Raw genomic sequence first — 20,569 nt, 5'->3', positions numbered from 1 at the left:
GGAGGGGATGCTCGGTGGAGCATCTGCGGGGAGCTAGCGCCTCGGGGAGGGTGTCGGTGGTACAAGCTGCAGTTCCCCCCACACCCCCCTGGCCGTGTTCGCATAAATTAGGGAAACTTGCTGTAAGGGAAGTAGATGGGCAAGCCTGAATGGAGTCAGTCTACCCTAGAATGGTTTGAGAAGGAATTGGTGGGATTTTGTAACAGCTTGTTGCAGAAGAGAGATGTATGCAATATGATTTTTAAAAAATAGCTCAGGTTGTCGTCCGTAAGGATTGAGAAAGGAGCAGGAGACCAAGCGAGGATCTAGCTTTCCATGTTAACTGTTAGAGAGATAACTCTGGAGGGGAAAAAAAAAGGGGGCAGGTAGGGGAAATTGTTTAAGCTATGAAAAAGGATATAATTATAAAGTTATTTCTGCCACCTTCCAACGTTAGCACACTTTGCTTCTACTCTCCTCTTCCATAAACTTTTTGAGTTTTGCCATATGGTGACAACAATAAATTACAAAGTTACATAAAGATTTCCGAATTTTAGTTCAGAAATGTAAGGTGTGTGAGGACGGTTGTATATTTTAGTGAAATACTGAAGTGAAGAAAAAGTTCAGCAAGGCTCTCCTTACCAGAGAATGGCAGGCCTAAAAGATAGGCATTGCCCTCTGTCCTATCAGGTAAACAAACTGGCCTGTTTTGACTTCAATGTAGAGCAGCTCTGGAACCGAGTACCTTTCTTGGAAGACAACTTGTCCCTTAGTGCCTCAAGACTTTATCTGGGTGTTTATTTAGAAAACCATGTAACTGGTCTTTATAGTACTCTGCTGGTGCCAGTAGAGGGTGAGGTCTCTAGAGTAATTAAGTCTCAGTCTTTACTGATTACAGTAGCCCGCAGGTTGAGTAGCCCTTGCAAATAGAATAGGCAGCCAATGGGAGAATGTGAAAAATTCCCTTAAGCTGATGAATGGTTGTATTTTATACCAAATGAGAGTATTGTCCTAAAGGAATTTGTAGTTTGTTTAAGTGAGGGACAGTAGAGTGTTCTGTTTGGGTGATCCTGAAGCTTTATCGGGGAGAACAATTTGCATATGCTTTCCTTGGGGGTTGTAACCACGTATTTAAAAAATAGTCAATTTAGGCCTCGAGTATAATACAGAATTTTAGATTTGGTAGATTTAACTTAAACGCTTCTCAGACTTATCAGTTGTTTTCCCCCATATTATAGCACTTTTTCAAGTAGATAGGAAAATATGAGTGGACTTGTGCTTTTAATAATCCTTTTTTAAAAAATGGAGAGCCTCTGTTGAAGAGAAAATAGATGTTTAGAAAGTAGGTTTTCAGCTGCTTTACACAGTCATGTTTACATTTTGCAATTCCAAGTCTACAGAAAATGCATAAGGTTAAGGATTACTAAAATGATATTTTTATATGTATGTTCATGAAGCTAGTCCTTTCTGATTTGAAATTTAGAATGAAAATTAATTTCACTATTTAAAATATTTTGCATTCAGAATGTGCTGGGGTGTGGGTTTCTTTTTTCATTAGGTGCTAAATGCTGTGTAGTATCCTTATTTTTACCTTTTTTTTTTTAAAACACCTGTGATGTCATGTCATTGGTGTAGGAGACTCCTAGTGAGGAATTCCCTCTCCTATAGCAAGCTGATCGGTTCCTCTCTCCAACTTAGTCTTATTGAGGTGCTTGGAGCACTGCAAGCTTTAAATTTCTTGCCCGGGGTAATAGACCCTGTCTGAGGGGGATTTGAACAGTTTTTCTTGATTCTGAGGTCAGCACTCTAGGATGCTTAACTCCTGTAGGGCGGTAAACTAGTGAGTGTTCAGTGCATATCAGCTTTGACCTGATCCCTTCATTCCTTTTTTAGCCTAGGATTTCTGTTCATTTTCCTCCACTTAGAAATATAAAACTGAAATGATAAGTACTGAACTGCAATTCTTGGCTGAAAAGGTTTATTTTCCAGAAGTATCTTGTAAATCTTAAATATTCTCTTTGTATACTTCTCTTTTGTAAAGGTTGGTTACAGCCTTATTTTCCCTTAGATGAGCTGTTTGGATAGCAGCTCGTGTATGAGACTGTAGGGATAAAATGTTATGTTTTTGACAAAAAAGGGTGCTCCTAGTCTAGCAAGCATCAAGGAACGTGATGACTTTAAAAGCCAAGAACCTCCCAGAGACAATCTGATTGGCAGCCCAGGATGCTTAGAGCATTTCAAGCAGTAAGCCAGTGCTTGGAACCATGAAGCAGGTAAGTTCAGAGAGGAAATAAGCATCAGGTAATTCATCAGTACCTCATCGAGTCTTATAGGAGCACAGCACTGGTAGGTTTTTGCCAGAAGAATTTAGCTTACTTAATATCCAATCTTTTTAGTATGGTTGTGGATTAAGAGAATTGGGAAAACATACGAAAAATTAGAATTCAACACTGTTCTTCTATAAGGTTGAATTGAGGGAAAAAAATTTTTTTTGTCTTTGGGATAAAGCATTATATAGATGGATAATCTGTGTTGTAGACATCAGATTTTGTGTTCACAGTACTTAATACGAGTGGGAATGGGTTACATTGACTTACAGAAGATATTTCCTGCTTTCAAAGAGTTTATAATTTTGGGATTACTTCACTTTTTCAATATATCTGTGATTTCATCATGATTAGTACCACCAGTCCATGTGGTAATCCATCCTTACTGCTATATCTTAAATGAATTTTTCCCCCATTTCTTTATATAAATCCTGACAAGGGATTTATCCCAAGTGGTAGAAGCCACTTTCGAATACTTATAATATTTTGTGGGTACTGGTGCAACATATCTGTCCATCTTTTATCCTGTACATGACTGATCCTCCTCTTTTTCTCAAACATTTTTTACATGAAGAAGAAGGATGTCCAGACCTGTGTCAGGTACTTGGTTATAGGGGGTGGGTAGATAGTCATGCAGAACAGGAAGGGAAGAAGGATCCCTTAGCGCTGGCAAGGAACTAGGTACTCTGAAATAGGAATTGCTTAGTCTCTAAGGAATGTTAAGGTGATCTGTAATTAAGAAATCAGCAAGGGTCAGAGGAAGAAGAGCTGGTTAGTTGCATCTTGTATGAAGACACAGTTAATCTAAACAAAGATCTGGTGGTTTTAGTGGACCACAAGTTTAATATGAGTTATCAGTAAGATGTGGCAGCCAAGAAAGGTGATCTAATCTTAGACTGTATTGAGAGGGATAATTGACGTTATGTCCAGGACTGGGGGGGTGGGTTGTCTTGTAAATGCTCCGTCCTGATCAGACTACATCTGAAGTATTATGTTCAGTTTGGGGATTCTGTTGATGAGCCACAAAGTGTTCAGAGGAGGGCAGGTAGCCTGGTGAAAGGTCTTGAGTTCATGCTGTGTAAAGATGAGTTAACAGGGAGAAGAGAGGACTTGAGGGGAGAATGACACAGCTGTGTTCAAGTATTTGGAAGCTTGTCATAAGGAAGATGGATAGGCTAGTTCTTTTTGGCCCCAGAGTTCAGGACCAGTAGCAGTAAGTGGATGTTACAAACAGCCAAATTTATGCTTAACATTAGGAAAGATTTCTTAACCATTAGAGAGAGCCCAGAATGAATGGGCCGTCCTATGTAAGGTAGTGTGTTCTTCCTTTTCTGAAGTTCTTTTTAAAGCAAAATCTGGATGACACTTGTCAGATATGTTGTAGAAAGGATTCTTGTTCAGATTTGGGTTAGACTAGATGGATTCTGCTTCTTGAATAATGTAAACTACTGACAATAAAAAGCCCTTCAAAAAAGAAGAAAAATATAGAATTAAAACCATGCTGACTTGGCACTTTTAATGATTTATCTAGAATTCCCTGAGCTCTGAGCACCATTTTAAAAGCTTTTTGAAAAATATTCTGGGAAAATCACAGAATTTGAGAGTTGGAAAAGACTTCAGTGGCCGTTTAACCCATATTTAAAAGGAATCACTACTGTAAATGAGAATATAACAGTAAATTCCTTAGCACAGTGCCCAGCACATAGTAAGTAGGTGCTTAATAAAATGCTTGTTCCCAGTTCTCCTCCTGACAAGGGGTTATCCAGCCTTTGAAGACCTTCGTTACCTCCAAAGGCGTCTCACTTAATTTTTGGACAGCTTTAATTATTGAGGTTTTTTTTTCCTGAAATTAGTTTTGGCATAATTGATTTCCTGCTGTATATTCTAGCAGTGATCAGGAGTTGATTGGTGTTAACTCCTTTGTGCAGGGAGAGGAAATGAAAGATTATTTGAAATCATCTGGATTATAAGCAAAGTGGAGAAGAATCTGAAGCTACCTACATATATGATAACCAAATGAGTTCTCTTAAAAACATGTGTGTTAAATATTCAGCTGTGAGAGCTTGGTTTTATTAAATGCCTATGTCTAATCCCTGGAGATATAAGAACATTCTTTTTTGAAGGAACTTGTGCTGAAGAGTTATAAGAGTTAGATAGGGATTCATTTATCCTTCTTATCTGAAGCAAGTCAATGGTATTTCAAAGGTGCCCTCTTTCTGCCAGCCCCTTAATTCTCTGTCACCCCCTTTTCTTTCAGGAGATGACTTCATCTGCTGAGAAAATCAAGGGTCATGTCATTATGAACCTCCTCGTCTTTTCTACTCCAAGCCTCACATCCCCTATGTCGTAAAAATATCTTGTTGATGCTTTTTGTTTGTACTTCACTGTTGATTCTCAATAACCCCTTCACTGTGTTAACCTTCTATTGTAATAAACACTTAAGCAGAACAAACCAACGTCTGACAGCATATATAATTTTCTTCATACCTAGTTGACTGCCTTTCTTTTGAGAGGATCCTATATTTATTCACTCATTTTCCCCTCTTTTTTGCCAGACTGTGAGTAAGATGTCCTTTTATTTGTCAAGGCCAACCCTGCTATTTGTACCCCTGATTCCATCCTCTAGGAGCTTGCTTCAGTGGTTACCCCCTCATTGTTTGTCAACTTCAGTTTTTCCCTTTCTTCAGTTTTTCAGTTGTGTTCCACTCTTTGTAACCCCACTTGGGGTTTTCTTGGCAGAGATACTGGAGTGGTTTGCCATTTCCTTCTCCAGCTCATTTTACAGATGAGGAAGCTGAGGTGGTCAGGATTAAATGACTTGCCCAGGGTCACACAGCTAGTAAGGGTCTGAGGCCAGATTTGAACTCAGGAAAATGAGTCTTCCTGACTCCATGACTGGCACTCTATGCACTATGGCACCACCTAGCTTCCTCCTTTCCCTTTCTACTGGCTCCTTATTGCCTATAAACATTATTAGTTCTTTTTTATATTTTAAGTACCTTTGCTTGATCCTGTCATCACCTCAAGTTATTGCCCTATGTCTCTCCTTCCTTTTTTTACCGTCAGTCCTCTTGGAAAGAGTGGTCTCTCTCCCTGGCTCCACTTTTCTTACCACATGCTTCCCAAATCCTTAGATTCAGTTTTCTGGTCTCATCACACTACTGAAATTATTCTCTCCAAGGTTACCAATGAACACTGTATGCGGTGGCTTCTTAAGCCCTCATCCTTGTTAAACTTTTTGCAGCCTTTGACATTTAACTCCCCCTCCCCACTCAGTCAGTCAATACGGATGATGATCCGGCAAAGGAAATTGAGAAAGAACGGAGAACGGGAGAATCAAGACAGACCAGCGTCACAAAAACCCAGAGAAGAGAGAATCTCTAGGAGAGAGTGACGAGCAATGTTAAAGAGGCGTCAAGGATGACCATCAGACTTAGCAAGTGAGATATCACTGGCAACGTTAGAGATAGTAGTTGTAGACGACTGAAGTCAGAAGCTAGATTGAAAGAGGTTGAGAAGTGAATGAGTGGACAAGAAAGTGGGGGCATTGAATGTAGAAAAGATTTCTGAGGATTCAGTTGTGAAAAGGAGGAGAGATTGTATGGACGTATTTGGAGGGAGTGAGGCAAGAAACAGCAAGTAGGGATTGAAGATGAAAAGAGGTAATTGTAAGGGGTAGTCTGCTGGGAGAGGCAGGGGGGAGTGGGATCAGTAGTACAAATGAAGGTTCTGGCCTTGTGGGGGACAAGGACTACCTCTTCATCAGTTACTAGAATAAGGGAGGAGACAACAGGAGATGATATCAGGAGGTGTTGAGATGAAGATCAGAAGAAGGAGCTTGCTATGAATGGCTTGTTTCTTTTATTTTGGCTTCTGTTTTCACAGTTGAGTTAAGATTTCTTCGTAGAGAGGGTAAGGGAGAGGTGATATGGGAGGCTTGAGGTTCCAGTCATGCCTCTGCTGTCCTTTACATATGAAGTCAATTTCCTGAGCCCAAGTATAGTACTTTATATGTCTCTTGATTGAATTTCAAATCATTAGATACAGCTCAGTGCTGTAGCACATCAGGGTTGTTATTGGATCTGGACTTTGTCATATACTGTTAACACCCACACCCTTACCCCCCTATTCTGGACAGCTAGGTATCAAGTGCCAGGCCTAGAGTCCTCTTCCTGAGTTCAAATCTGGGCATACATACTTACTAGCTGTGTGACCTCACACAGATCACTTCACCCTGTTTGCCTCAGTTTCCTCATTTGTAAAATGAGCTGGAGAAGAAAATGGGAAACTGATCCAGTATCTTTGCCAAGAAAACCCCAAAAGGGGTCACAAAGAGTTGGACAGGACTGAAACAACTGAACCACACCACCTCCTGTCCTCCACTTTATCTGTTAGTTTGATGAGTATGCTATCTTTGTCTTTAAGTCATTGATAAAAATGTTTAACACAGGACCAATCGCAGTTTAGTGGTGGACCTGACTGTAGACCTCCTGCCAAGTTTGCATTGAACCGTTAATGAATTATTTTTGAGTCTGGCTATGTAATCAATTTTGAATCCTTTAATTGTACTGTCATATGTTGTCACAAGAATAGCCTGAGATTTACTTGACCAAATGCTTTACTGAAATATACTGAACTATAGGTTTAGCATTACCTTGAGCTCCAAGTTTATTACTTTGTCAGAAAATGGAAGTAGCCTGCTGTGGCATGTTCTTGATGAAGCAATGATAGGTCTTTGTGATCATTGCTTCGTATGATCTGGATGGTCACTAGTGATTAATAATGTTACAGCATTTTCTCAGAAATCAGTTAAAACTACTCTCACAGACTTCTTGTTTACTTCCTATTCTTGAAATCGTCAACATTTACCCTTCACTAGTCATACATTGCTTCTCCTGTTTCCACTATCTTTAAAAATATCATTGACAGTGATTGAGCTGTCACCTTTGGCAGGTTTTTGCTTTGTTTTGTTTTTTCAGAACCTGGGGCCGTAGTTCAACTGGGTGACGGTGACTTCGTCAAGGACAGCTAAGTGTCCTTGCTCTCTCTCTTAACTTGTCTTGCCCCTCACTCTCTGTTAACCGTTTTTGTTTGGTCCTTTCCAGCCCGAAGGTTGTTCTTAGAAAAGGAAACAGGAACAAAAAAAGAAATTAGGCAGCTTTGCCTGCCTTCAGTCAGTGCCCATCAATCTACTCTCCATAAAGGTCTTTTCCTTGTGGTGTTCTTCCTCTCCCCATTGTAGCTAAAAACAAACAAAAGAACCCTTTTTGGATGGTCCTTAGCTTTACCCCCTAGCCTTTGCGCATTTTTGACAGAATCGTGCGTAGCTTTTGTATTTATCCTCTGTAGCTTTCCTTTGTATCCATTTTTGGACAAATGCTTTCTAAATCAGAGTTGATAGGTGAATGATCTGTATAGCCATACTGGGCGTGTGTGTGTGTGTGTGTGTGTGTGTGTCTGTCTGTCTGTCTGTCTCCCTTCTTTTTGGTGAGGCAGTCAGGGTGAAGTGACTTGCCCAGGGTCACACAGCTAGTAAGTGTCAGGTGTCTGAGGCCGGATCTGAATTCAGGTCCTCCTGATTCCAAGGCCAGAGCTCTAACCGCTGTGCCACCTAGCTGCCCCAGTCCACAGTGGCCTCGTAAGACAATTCCCATTCTTCTTTATTGGATTTTTTTTCCATTTAATATTTCAGCGTTTCCTTCTTGGCTTTCATTTTCTTCTTCGGCTAATTTGCCCTGAGGGATTTTAGTCCGCCGGATCCTACCTAGCCTTCCTCTGCATCCCTTGAAATCTGTTCTTCTAAAGTCTAGGATGTATGTCACGATGACCAACTTTCCTCTTCTCTGTCACAGACTCTGAGAGGGAATGGTCCCCTTCCTGGAAGGCCAACATCATTTCTCCCCCAAGCAACTGGTATCTCCCTGTTGGTGAGAATCAGATTTAGAGTAGAATTTCTCCCTTTTTGATTCCTTCACTTTTGAAGGATGAAATTAGTATTATGGCAGGCCAAGAAGCTATTAACAGGGAGCTCCACTAGATGTCTGGATAATTGAGGTCCTTCATCATCTTTTAAATTAAAGTTTTGTTTTTTAAATGAGGAGAAATATATTTTCTCTTCTGCTACCCCCCCATTGATTAAAAAAAAAATTCCTGCAACACCTAAGTAGAGTCAAGCAAAACAAATTCCTTCATCACTGCTACGAAAAAAAAAAGTCTTCACCCAAATGTTCTCTATTCTTTCCCTCTTCTGGTTTCTAGATTTATTCACATGAATATACTTTCTTACTATGCTATTATATCCTACCCCAACTTTGCCTTTTTCCTATCTTGCTACTTTTGAGTTAAGGTGGACCCATCCAGTGCCCAACCACTGTTCATGTCATATGTCTTATCTCCCCCCGAGCCTCAGTGATGTCTGTGACATCTAATTCGCCTTCCTATATCAAGACATCTAGTTTACTTGTTGCCTAAAATTTGGACATTTTTTGTGGAGACATTGAGGCCAAGGGTTTTACTCCTCATTTCTTTCTCGGATTTTTGTGCCCACTATGAGCTTCTGGGTGTTTGTACAGTAATTCTTCCTACGTTGTAGCTTCTCTGTAGTATCTAGTTGGATGAATATACTTAAACGGTTCTCTTTTTAGTTTAAATACCCTCTTTACTCATCTCCCCCTCCAGCCTTTCTTGTAAAAAGGGATGCTTCACTGTTCGTCCCCTGAAGTCCCAACTGATCACCATGTTAGAATTCTTACATCTTTCACTATTTTTTCCGTTTTACATTATTGTGGTCATTATACCTACGTGTCCAATCAAGAAGACTTAGTACTTATTTTGGCATTCAGTCTCCTAGATCTGTATGCATGAGCCATCCCACGTGTCTAGAATACACTACTTCCCCATCTTGGCCTCTCAGAATTCTTGCTTTCCTTAACAGCTCAGCTCTAGGTATCGCCTCCACGAATCCTTCCCTAATGCCTGAAGTTGTTAATATTCTCTCTCTCCTCAGATTACCTTGTGTTTAGTTACATGTGAGCATAGTATATTTCTCCATTAACAGTAGCTGGTGCAGTAATGGAAAAAGTGCTGGATCTAGAGCCAGGAAGATCTGAGTTTGAATCCAGTATCAGACACTTATTAACTGCCTTTGACCCTGGGCAAGTCACTTCACCTCTGACTCAGTTTCTTCAGCTGTAAAATAGGGATAATAAGAGCAGTTACTGCCAAGGGTTCTTGTAAAGATCAAATGAGATATTTTGAAATAGCCCATAGCAGACTGCCTGGCACATAGTAGGCACTAAATAAAGTGCCCATTTCTTTCTCTTCCCTGCCCCTGTAGAAAATAAGTTTGATAAGGGCAGAGATTGTTTTATTTCTTGTCTTTGAAGCTTTAGCAGCTAGCACAGTCTTTTGTATGTTGGAGAGGCTCCAATTTTTTCAAATTGAATACTGCAATTAAAATCCACATTTATATATAACACTTCCTTACAACCCTCAAAGATAGGAGGTTCAGAATATACAAGTATATTTACCCATATGGGTTATTTTACAGGGGTGGGGAACCTTTAGCCTTGAGGCCACATGTGGCCTTCTAGATCCTCAAGTTCAGCCCTTTGACTGAATCCAAACTTCCCCTTAAGGGGATTTGCTCTGTGAAGTTTGGATTCGGTCAAAGGGCCACATTTTTTTTTTTTAAAGGCAATTGGGGTTAAGTGACTTGCCCAGTAAGTGTCAAGTGTTTGGTCTGAGGCTGGATTTGAATTCAGGTCCTCCTGACTTCAGGGCTGGTCCACCTAGCTGCCCCTCAAAGGGCCACACTTGAGGGCCTAGAGGGCCACATGTGGCCTGGAAGCCAAAGGTTCCCCACCCCATGGCTGTTATAATACATTAAGCTATATAATGCAATATAATAATATTTTACTCCTCCCTTCCCTTTCCCAAATACGGATATGTCACCAAGTCTGTTTTTCTTAGGTACTAGAGCTAAGATTCTAAAAGATTTCTTATTAACTTCTTTAGTTTATTGATGAGGCTACGCCCTTCAGTGATGTAGATCATAGAAGATTGTTCATCCCATACAATTGAAGCACCCATTTTAGACTTAGTCTTCCAAGCATTCATTTTGCACTGGCAGGCAGAGTCCATGTCAGTTGACCAAACTTAATTACCTTTTCCAAGCATATAGTAAACTTGTATAATAAGAACATTTAATATATACAGTCCCCCAAAGTGGGAGACACACTTTCGCACAAATACACACTGGGTTCAGGTGAAATGCTTAGAGAGAGAGCATGTGACAGAAGGGTTACTAACAGCTCCAACTTTGGTAGAACTCTCCCTTGCCCACCTTCCCAGGGGACTTGTGAATTTCTCATTAGGTGTGGTGTAGTTTTCTGTTGGACTGTTTGAATAGTCCTAAAATTTTCTTTCTTTGGGAGTTCATTTATGGCTTGTTCTATTTCTTTTTCTCAGTCTGCGTTATTTAAATTATTCATTTAGTCTAAAAATTTTGTATTTTCATAAATCTTCATTTCATTTGTTACCTGTTTTATTTGTATATAGTTGGGTAAAATATTTTCCTCATTTCTTGTGATTTCTCTTTTAATTTTTGATCCTAGTAATACTCTTTTTAAATTAAGTTACCCAATGGCTTATCTGTTTTATTGTATTTTTAAAAACCAGCTCCTAGTTTTATTATTACTATTTTTTACACTCAGTTTCGTTAATCTTGTCATTGATCTTCATCATTTCCATTTTGGTTTTTAAATGGAGACTTAAAATTTGTTTTCTAGTCTTTTTAGTTGAATACCAACAAATCAGTGTGTTCTTTCTTTTGTTGATCCTTTGGCTGTTGTCCAGAGATGTTATCTTCTTGTTGTTTTCTCTGTTTCTCTGATTTGTTCTTTGACTCCCTATATTCTCTAGCATTAAGTTAATTAGGATTAAGTTAAATTTCCAATATTTTCTTCAATGGCCCTTTTAAAATATAAATTCTGTTGCATTGTGATCAGTAAAATATGTATTTATTATTTCTACTTTTATGCATTTGTGAGGTTTTTATGCTCTAACACGCGGACAGTTTTTGTAATGTACCTGAGGACTGCAAAACGTGCATACTCTTTCTGTTTCCATTTAGTAATTGCCAGAGATCTTTCATATCTAACTTTTATAAAATTCTGTTCAAGTTCTTCCATTCTTTATTTTTTGGTTAAACTTGTCAGTGTGTGAAAGGGGTACATTTAGGTTTCCCACTTTATGTTCAGTGTCTGGTTTCTTTTAGCATATAATGAGTTTCCATGTTAGTCTATTTTGGTTTTGGTTTTGTCTGAGATCATGATGGATGCTTCAGATTTTTTTTTTTTTGAGTTCTGCTATAGTGTGATAGATTTTTCTCTGGTCTCCTTATTTCAACTCTGTTGGAATCTTTACATTTTAAGTATGTTTCTTGCAAACAACATATTGATTGTTGGATTTTGCTTTCTAAACCAGCCTGCTCTCCTCTTCTGTTTTATTGGTGAGTTTATCCCATTCACTTTGACAGTTATGGTGGTTAATTGTGTATTTCTGTCCATCCTGTTCTCTCATACTTTTCCCACTCTTTCCCTCCCCTCTTTACAAAGAAGGAAGGTGTTGAGAGTGGGGTGTGCTCAGCCCCCAGTGCTTAGTGGTGGTTTGGTCTCCTTTTGCTCCCCTACCCCTCTTCTTGACTCATCTTCCGAGGTTTTTGAGTTTTTTTGCTTATGACTAATTTCTCCCTCCCCGAATCTTCCTTTCCTCTTTGCTCCTCTTCTCCCCTCTCCTTGTTGTCTCCTGTTGCATTGTTGATTTGAATGTATTACTACTCCAGACATGTGTATGTGAGTGTTCACCCTCTTTTGACTAGTTCATGTGAAAGTATAAAAATGAAATTCAAGTGACAACTTCCTCCTGTGCCTCCTCACTTCCCTATTTGTATAAACTGCCTATTTTGCTTATTTAATATCTAATAAGCTGAGACCATCAAGCGAGTTCTCTGTTGTGTCATTCCCAGAAACTTGTGCTGTTTTGATTTTCCCAGGTGGACAGAACCTTGTTGGAGGGAGACCATTCAAGGTGGTGTTTTGTTCTGTTGAATCAAATACTTTTAAATAATTGACAGACGGTAAGCAAAAGCACCGTAGGCTTTTGTGCTCTGTACAACTTTCAGTCAGTTGCATGACTAAGATATGATCTTCTGTACGTTGGCTGTAAAAGCCTGCTTGTTTCCCTCACAGACTTTCACGAAGAATGCCCATGAATGCAGGTATAAATTACGATCACAGATCATGTAGAGGTGGGAGAGAAGACGGATTGTTTTTTGATAGTCTCTCTCTTTTTTTTTTAAAAAGAAGTCCGTATTTTTTCCAAGCCTCTCTCTTCTTTCCTGTATCATGAGAATTTAGTTACGCAGTGCCCTCAAAATTTCATTGCCTCCGTCACAGACCTCCTCTCTTTATATTCGCCTCTTTTCATCTTTGTTTCTTCAGTATCATTCTTCCTTCCTTATTCAATTTAAGGTAGGACTATGGCATGGACAGTCCAAATGTGGTAGGAGACTCCACCGTTATTTATAATGAAAAGAGTTAATTATAAAAGTGTTTATAGATCTCCATTTCTCATCTGCTGTCTGATTTCATCCTTAAACGCTCTCGGGATGACTTGTCTTAGTTGTCTCTCGCCCAGCTTTCTATAAACGGTTCTATCCTCCACTGCTTCTGCTTTGAGGTGATACCACTCTTAAATTTCTGCTCTCCTCTTCTTGAAGATTTTATAGATGAGTTGTAGTTTAAGTCGTTGTCTTTGCTGTCATCTTTCTCCCCTTGAAAGATAAAGTCATTTGGTGTCACCGTTACGGTGATTGATTTGTGCAGTCAGTCGCTGTATTCCAAGGCATTTCATTCTGTATCAGTGACAGTTAAAAATGCAAAATGGACAAAAGCTGTTCTGCATTCACGGCGTACTACCTCCCTTTTGTTTGCCTGCTTACAGGGCCACAGCGCACTACCTCTCCTCATCTCTGCCTCTCAGAACATCTCAGATTCTTCTAAGCTCAGTTTATGTGTCACCTCCTGTGATCAGTCAGGCCTTTCCCAATTCTTTCCTCCCCCTCCCCCCCAGTATAGCCCTTTGTATTCTGTATGAACTTAACTATGTGCATATTATTTTCCTCCAATAGGATTGTAAGCACCTAGAGGACAGGGACTGTTGAGCTTTGCTATATCCTCAGTATAACATGAAATAGGTGCTTAACTGCTTGTTGATTGATAGATCAGATCATGGTTACCTTTATTGCTCACCTTCTCTTCTCATTTTAGTCTTTCTTTTAACTTTGTATTGAACAAGTGTGTGGTATGTGCACAGACAGCTCATTTGGAAATCACTGCCCCATGGTAATAAATCTTTTTCCTGTTTGTTAAAATTAAGTTTCATTCTTTATAATGTCATTTGGTATTCACTACGTCCAGTATCTCCAGACATTTTGAAGAAAATAATCACAATATATAGAAATGAGACTTCTATCTATAGTAGAGCCTTTGCTCTGAATCACATTTTCTGACTCATTTTTTCACCATCCTCTCCCGTTCCCAACCTTTTCATGAAAGTTTTTAAGTATTAAAAGTGTATGTTAACTTAATTTGGAGGGGCTTATCCGTTTCTTTTGGTAGACTTTATTTACTTAGGCAGCTAGAGCAGTGGGACTCGAGCCAGGAGGACCTCCATTTCAGACACTTACTGGCTATGTGACCCTGGACAAGTCATTTAACCTTTGCCTCAATTTCTTCATCTGTGAAATGAGGGTAATAATAATAGCACCTACCTCTCAGGGTTGCTGTGTAGGTCAGGTGAAATATAGTTCGTAGAGAACTTAACACGGTGCCTGACACGTAGTAGATGCTTAATAAATGCTTATTTCCTTCTCATCCTTTTCAGATGAGTGTTGATGCTTAAGCAGAAATTATTTTTATGCTGTTCTCCTTGCCAGCGTTATCCTGAGCAATGCAATATGAGATGACAAAACGTTCCCTGAAATGTTTCTTGTTGCCCTTGGATGCATAAGCTTGAAGCAGCACCTGTGAGCCCTCAGTGCAAGTAGCTGCAGCTTTCTTGTTGTGTTTAATTTAGAGTAAGATTGTCAAGATAGATAGGATTTATTTCTTCCAGTAGTATGTCCATTCCATGGACGATCAATTGGATTTTCTTCCTGTGTAAGATGAGACAGGACAGGCATAGATCAAACAACAGGCATTTACTAATCTTTAGAAATGTATGATGGGCTCACCCTCTGGGAATGGGGGGGGGCGGGGAACGGGGACAGCAAGACTGTGTAGACAGCTCTTCAGTTTATTTGTGGTAGCACTTAGGCCATATGTGATTGGTAGCAAGTGCTTCTAAGTGTCACTGGTATTTATAGTAGATCCCGAGATCCATGTGTTTTCTTTGGTATGAAAAGTATTCTTTTTAGAGCATTGTGGGTTTAGGGAGAATCATACAAAGAGGGGGTCATTGGTTCTGTGGCGTGATGTTGCCTCTAGCGAGGGAGTGTGAAAGTGGGTTGGGGAGGAAGGTAAAGGCATTGAACAGGTAGTAAGGATAATGCGGTCGTACAGGTGACTATGTAAACAACCAAATATCATTTGATTGAGAGGTTGGCTATCCTAGCCAGTAATTGCTCTTTGTACCCCTTAGAGAAACATGAAGCGCAGTGGAAGCAGACACTGTTTGCACAGGAGAAGTAGGTTCAGCTCCCGTGAGAGAAACTGGCTGAAAGAGGATGTGAAGAGAGGCTGTGTCTACCTCTATGGAGCAGAAACAGCTACTGCCACTGCCACTGCCTCCGTGGCCAGCGCTGTCACCTCATCCTCTTCTGATTTACACCTGGTCCTTTGCACGGTAGAGACACCAGCATCCGAGATATGTGCTGGACAGGGAAAGGAAAGCCTTTATTTACAGCTCCACGGAGACCTAGTCAGGTAAGTTTGGAGTTACGCCCTATTTTCTTAGGGAATATATAAATACAATTAAGGTATACTGCCTGAAAATGGATTATAGGGAGAGGAGTCTTTAATTATGTGTGATTGTGGAGTGACTAGACTCAGCTAAATACAAGCTTTGCTTTTAGAATGCTTAACAGAGAGAAATTTGAAGATTTAAATTGTGGAATGTCGGGTATAAAAATTTGTATAGTTATCACAATTGGTTTGTAGCTGGCATTTATTGGATCTACCTGAAAAGGAAAGACTTTTTTAAAAAATAAAATTTTGATATCTTTTTATATCACCTGTATTTCCTGACATGTCCCTTCCTGTCCCAGAGAACCATCCCTGATAACAAAGAATAAAAAAGAGGAAAAAAAACCAGGTCTAGCAGAACCAACCCACACATGGAAAAATCCGATGTTATGTGCAGCAGTTCCCCATGCGTAATCCCCCATCTCTGCCAAGAAGATGGGCAGGTACCTTCTTGTAGGTTTCCTTTGGAGCATGGGTTGGTTGTTTCAGTCTCTCAGCATTCACTTTCATTTGTTGTGTTGTTCTTCCCTTTTACATTGCCAGAGTCATTGTGTACATCATGTTTCACCTTATATCAGTTGTGTTTCAGTTTGGGGAAGAATCTTTCCATGGATCCGTGTTTTATACTTCATATTAAGCATGTAATAGGATTTATAGACTGTTAGAGGTGAACTCCTTCGTTTTGCCAGTGAGGAAACTCAGGTCCAGAGAATTTCCCTGATTTGTGAAGAGCAGTGCTGAGATTAGAACCTGGTTCTCTTGCCTTCTAATTCCACTGTACTTTCTATTGTCCTACACAGTCTATGAGATGGTCCTCCTCTTACCATATCCCTGTGAGGTATGTGCAGAGAAAGAAGTGACTTGTCCAAGGTCACAACTAGGAAATGTAACTTCATTCTTCCTTTAACATTAAACTGGGTAACTCCACACTATTATTAGCCTTTTTTTCATATTAGCACTAATTGTTCTTAGCTTGTGTCCAGTTTATAGTTATATAGTTTGGACTATATGAGAGCATATCTCAATTTACACTTTAATTGATTTCCTAAAAAGGTGTGTGAATAATTTTTTCCCTGCCTTTCCAGTCTTATACCTATACCTGGTCCCTCCACCCCCACCCCCCACCCCACTTTCTAGTCTTCTCACACCTTATTCCTCACCACATATTCTTGGATCTAGTGACACTGGCCTTCTGGCTGTTCCTCGCACCTGACATTTCATCTCCCAGCTGTGAGTGTTTTTTTCACTGGCCTTTTGCCTGGAACTCTGTTCTTCCTCTTCTCTGTCGCATGGCTTTCTTCAGGTCTCGGCTAAAGTCCTGCCTTCTTTATGCAAGAAACCTTTCCCAATCCCCCTTAACCTTAGTGCCTTCTCTCTCTTGACTATCTTCAGCATATCGTGGTTATCTTTTTTGTACATAGTTGTTTGCATGCTGTCTCCTCCAATAGACTGTGAGCTCCTTGAGAGCTGGGACTGTCTTTTGCCTTTCTTTGCATCCTCAGTGCTTAACATGGAACCCATAATGTAGTAGGAACTTAATAAATGCTAGTTGACTGTAACTAAATTGAATCATAGTTACTCTAATATTGTAATTTCAGATATTCCTTAACCTTGATATCTGATCTTTAGCTTTCATTTTCTTCATTCCCCAGCTCCTTTGTCAGGTAGATAATGATACATCACTTTCCTTGACTGCATTGCAGTTTTAGATACTGTTGACCAGTCCCTCCTCTTGAATACTTTGTCCTTTTTTAAAAAAAAATTTTTTTGGCAGTTGGGGTTAAGGGACTTGCCCAGGGTCACGCAGCTAGTACATGTCAAGTGTTTGGTCTGAGGCTGGATTTGAACTCAGGTCCTCCTGACTTCAGGGCTGGTACTCTATCCACTGCGCCACCTAGCTGCCCCTACTCTGTCCTTTCGACTTCTGTGACTGTTATCCTAACTACTTGTCACAACAACATTCCTTCTCATATTTTCCTTTTCTGGGTCACCGTCCATCTCTTGCCACCTTGGTTGGCACAGGTGTTCCATAGGTCTCTATTCTGGATCCTCTTCTTAGCTTTTTTGATATTGTAAAATCTCATGAGGTTCAGGTATTCCTTCTACACAGATGACTCCCAAAGCAATACCTCCAGCTGTGATTTCTCTCCTGAACTCTCATTACACTTTATCAGCTGTCAGCTGGCTATCTCCTTTTGGATGTCTCTCATACATCTCATGTACAGATATGTTGGGTCCAAAACAGGATTCACTGACTCCTTCTCATCATCTCCCCTAACCTGCCCTTCATGTACAGCCATCTTTCTGGGCCCTCAGGTTCATAATCTTAGTCATCTTTCACTCTTCCCTCTCTCTCTTATCCCCTCAATATCCAACCATTTGTCAAATCTTATCCATTCAGCCTCTCTAAAAACTTTCACAGGTCCTTTCTCCTAATACAGCCACTGCCTTAGCACTGTCATCACTTCTTGCCCTCACTGTGATTGTAGCTTCCTCATTAGTCGTCCTGCTTCCAACTTCTCTCTTCTCAAATATGTTTTCCAGACAGCTGCCAAATCTTCCTGTTGATTAAATTTGATTGAGTTACTTCCTTGTCCAGAAACCTTCCTTGCTTCCCTGCTGCAGCCTTTTGGATAAAATACAAATTCCTTAGCTTGACATTGAATGCTTTCTACAGTCCAGCTTCTACCTACATTTGCAGCCTTACTTCATTTTAGTCCTCATTTTGATTATCTTAACTCAGTCTACCCATGAGCAATTGATATTTTTCGAGTTGTTTAGATCTGACTTTATTTATATGAAAAGTGTTTTGTAATTGTGTTCATATAGTTCCTAGGTTTGTCTTGGCAGGTAGATTCCCAAATATTTTATATTGTTTAAAGTTATTTTAAATGAAACTTCTCTTTCTGTCTCTTGTTGCTGGGCTTTGTTGGTAATATATAGAAATGCTGGTGATTTATGTGGGTTTATTTTGTATCCCACAACTTAGCTAATGTTGTTAATTATTTCAGGTAGTTTTTTAGTTGCTTCTCTAGGATTCTCTAAATATACCATCATATCTGCAAAGAGTGGTAGTTTTGTTTCCTCATTGCCTATTTTAATTCCTTCAGTTTCTTTTTCTTATTTCTAAAGCTAACATTTCTAGTATGTTTTTGAATAATAGTGATGATATGATGGGTATCTTTGTTTCATCTCTCATCTTATTGGAAAGGCTTCTAGCTTATCCCCGTTACATATAATGCTTTCTAATAGTTTCAGATAGATACTACTTACCATTTTAAGGACAGATCCATTTATTCTAATGTTCTCTACTGTTTTTATTAAGAATAGGTGCAGTATTTTGTCAAGAGCTTTTTCTGCATCTATTCGGATAATCATATGATTTCTATTTATTTTGTTATCAATGTGGTCAGTAATATTGATAGTTTTTCTAATACTGAACCAGAACTGCATTCCTGGTATAAATCCCACCTGGTCATAGTGCATTATCCTGGTGATAGATTGCTGTAATTTCCTTGCTAATAGTTTACTTAAAATTTTTGTATCAATATTCTTTAAGGAAATTGGTCTATGATTTTCTTTCTCTGTTTTAGCTCTTCTTGACGTAGGTATCAACACCATATTTGTGTCATAAAAGGAGTTTGGTAGGATTCCTTCACCTATTTTCCCAAATAGTTTATACAGTATTGGAATTAATGGTTCTTTAAATGTTTGTAAATCTGTCTGGCCCTGGGGATTTTTTCTTAGGCAGTTCATTGATGGCTTCTTCAATTTCTTTTTCTAAAATGACGTTATTTAAGTATTGTATTTCCTCTTCTGTTAGTCTGGGCAATTTATATTTTTGTATCTATTTCACTTAGGTGGTCAGATTTATTGGCATACTATTGGGCAAAATAGTTCCAAGTTATTGCTTTAATTTCCTCTTCATTGGTGGTGAATTCACCCTTTTCATTTTTGATACTGTTAATTTAGTTTTCTTTCTTTTTTTAAATCAAATTAACCAAAGGTTTATTTGTTTTATTGGTTTTTTCCCCCATAAAATCAGCTCTTAGTTTTATTTATTAGTTCAATAGTTTTCTTACTTTCAATTTTATTAATCTCTTCTTTGATTTTCAAGATTTCTACTTAGGTGTTTAATTGGAGATTTTTGATTAGTTCCTTAGTTGCATGCCCAATTCATTGATTTGTTCTTTTCCTATTTTATTCATGTGAGCATTTAGAGATGTAAAATTTCCCCTATGTACTACGGCTTTGGCTGTATCCCATAAGTTTTGGTATATTGTCTTATGATTGTCATTCTCTCTGATGAAATTATTGATTGTTTCTATGATTTGTTGTTTGATCTACCCATTCTTTAGAATTATTTAGTTTCCAATTAAATTTTTTTTAAAATTTAGGCAGTGGGGGTTAAGTGACTTGCCCAGGGTCACACAGCTAGTGAGTGTTATGTGTCTGAGGCTTGATTTGAACTCAGGTCCTCCTGAATCCAGGGCTGGTGCTCTATGCACTGTGCCACCTAGTTGCCCTTTCCAATTAATTTTTAATCTATGTTTCTATGGCCCTTTATTACATGTAATGTTTATTGTATCATGATCTAAAAAGGATGCATTTAATATTTTTGTTTTTGTGCATTGGATTGTGAGGTTTTTATGCCCTAATACATAGTCAGTTTTTGTATAGGTGCCACGTACCACTGAGAAAAAGGTGTATTCCTTCCTGTCCCCATTCAGTTTTCTCCTGAGGTCTATTATGTTTAACTTTTCCAAAATTCTATTCACCTCCTTAACTTCTTTCTTGTTTATTTTGTGGTTAGATTTATCTAGTTCTGAGAGGGGAAGGTTGAGGTCCCCCATTAGTATAGTTTTGCTATCTATTTCTTCCTGTAATTCATTTAACTTCTTTAGAAATTTGGATGCTATACCACTTGGCACACATGTTTAGTATTGATATTACTTCATTTTCTATAGTACCTTTTAGCAAGATGTAGTTTCCTTCCTTATCTCTTTTGATTAGCTCTGTTTTTGCTTTTACTTTGTCTGAGATCAGGATTGCTGCCCTTGCTTTTTTTTTTTTTACTTCAGCTGAAGTATAATATATTCTGCTCTAGCTTTTTACCTTCACTCTGTGTGTGTGTGTCTCTCTGCTTCAGATGTGTTTCTTGTAAATAACATATTGTAGGAGTCTGGTTTTTAATCCACTCTGCTATCTACTTCTGTTTTATGGGAGAGTTCATTCCAT

At 39.0% G+C, this 20,569-nt stretch overlaps 1 protein-coding gene across 2 annotated transcripts in view; it reads left to right on the top strand.

The window, feature by feature from the left end:
* The window catches only part of PHLPP2 (PH domain and leucine rich repeat protein phosphatase 2), a 106,172-nt gene that overhangs the window by 696 nt on the left and 84,907 nt on the right, over positions 1 to 20,569 (top strand). For both annotated transcript variants that reach the window (XM_020963607.2, XM_020963605.2), the window contains exon 2: positions 15,009 to 15,292. In XM_020963607.2, coding sequence (XP_020819266.1) covers positions 15,009 to 15,292 — 284 coding nt within the window. The remainder of the gene's footprint in view (positions 1 to 15,008; positions 15,293 to 20,569) is intronic.

The sequence above is a fragment of the Phascolarctos cinereus genome, unplaced genomic scaffold (genome assembly GCF_003287225.1).
Source record: "Phascolarctos cinereus isolate Bilbo 61053 unplaced genomic scaffold, phaCin_HiC Scaffold_2;HRSCAF=192, whole genome shotgun sequence".
NCBI lineage: Eukaryota > Metazoa > Chordata > Mammalia > Diprotodontia > Phascolarctidae > Phascolarctos > Phascolarctos cinereus.
The sequence above is the reverse complement of the archived record's forward strand: the minus strand, read 5'-3'. Positions and strand labels throughout refer to the sequence as shown.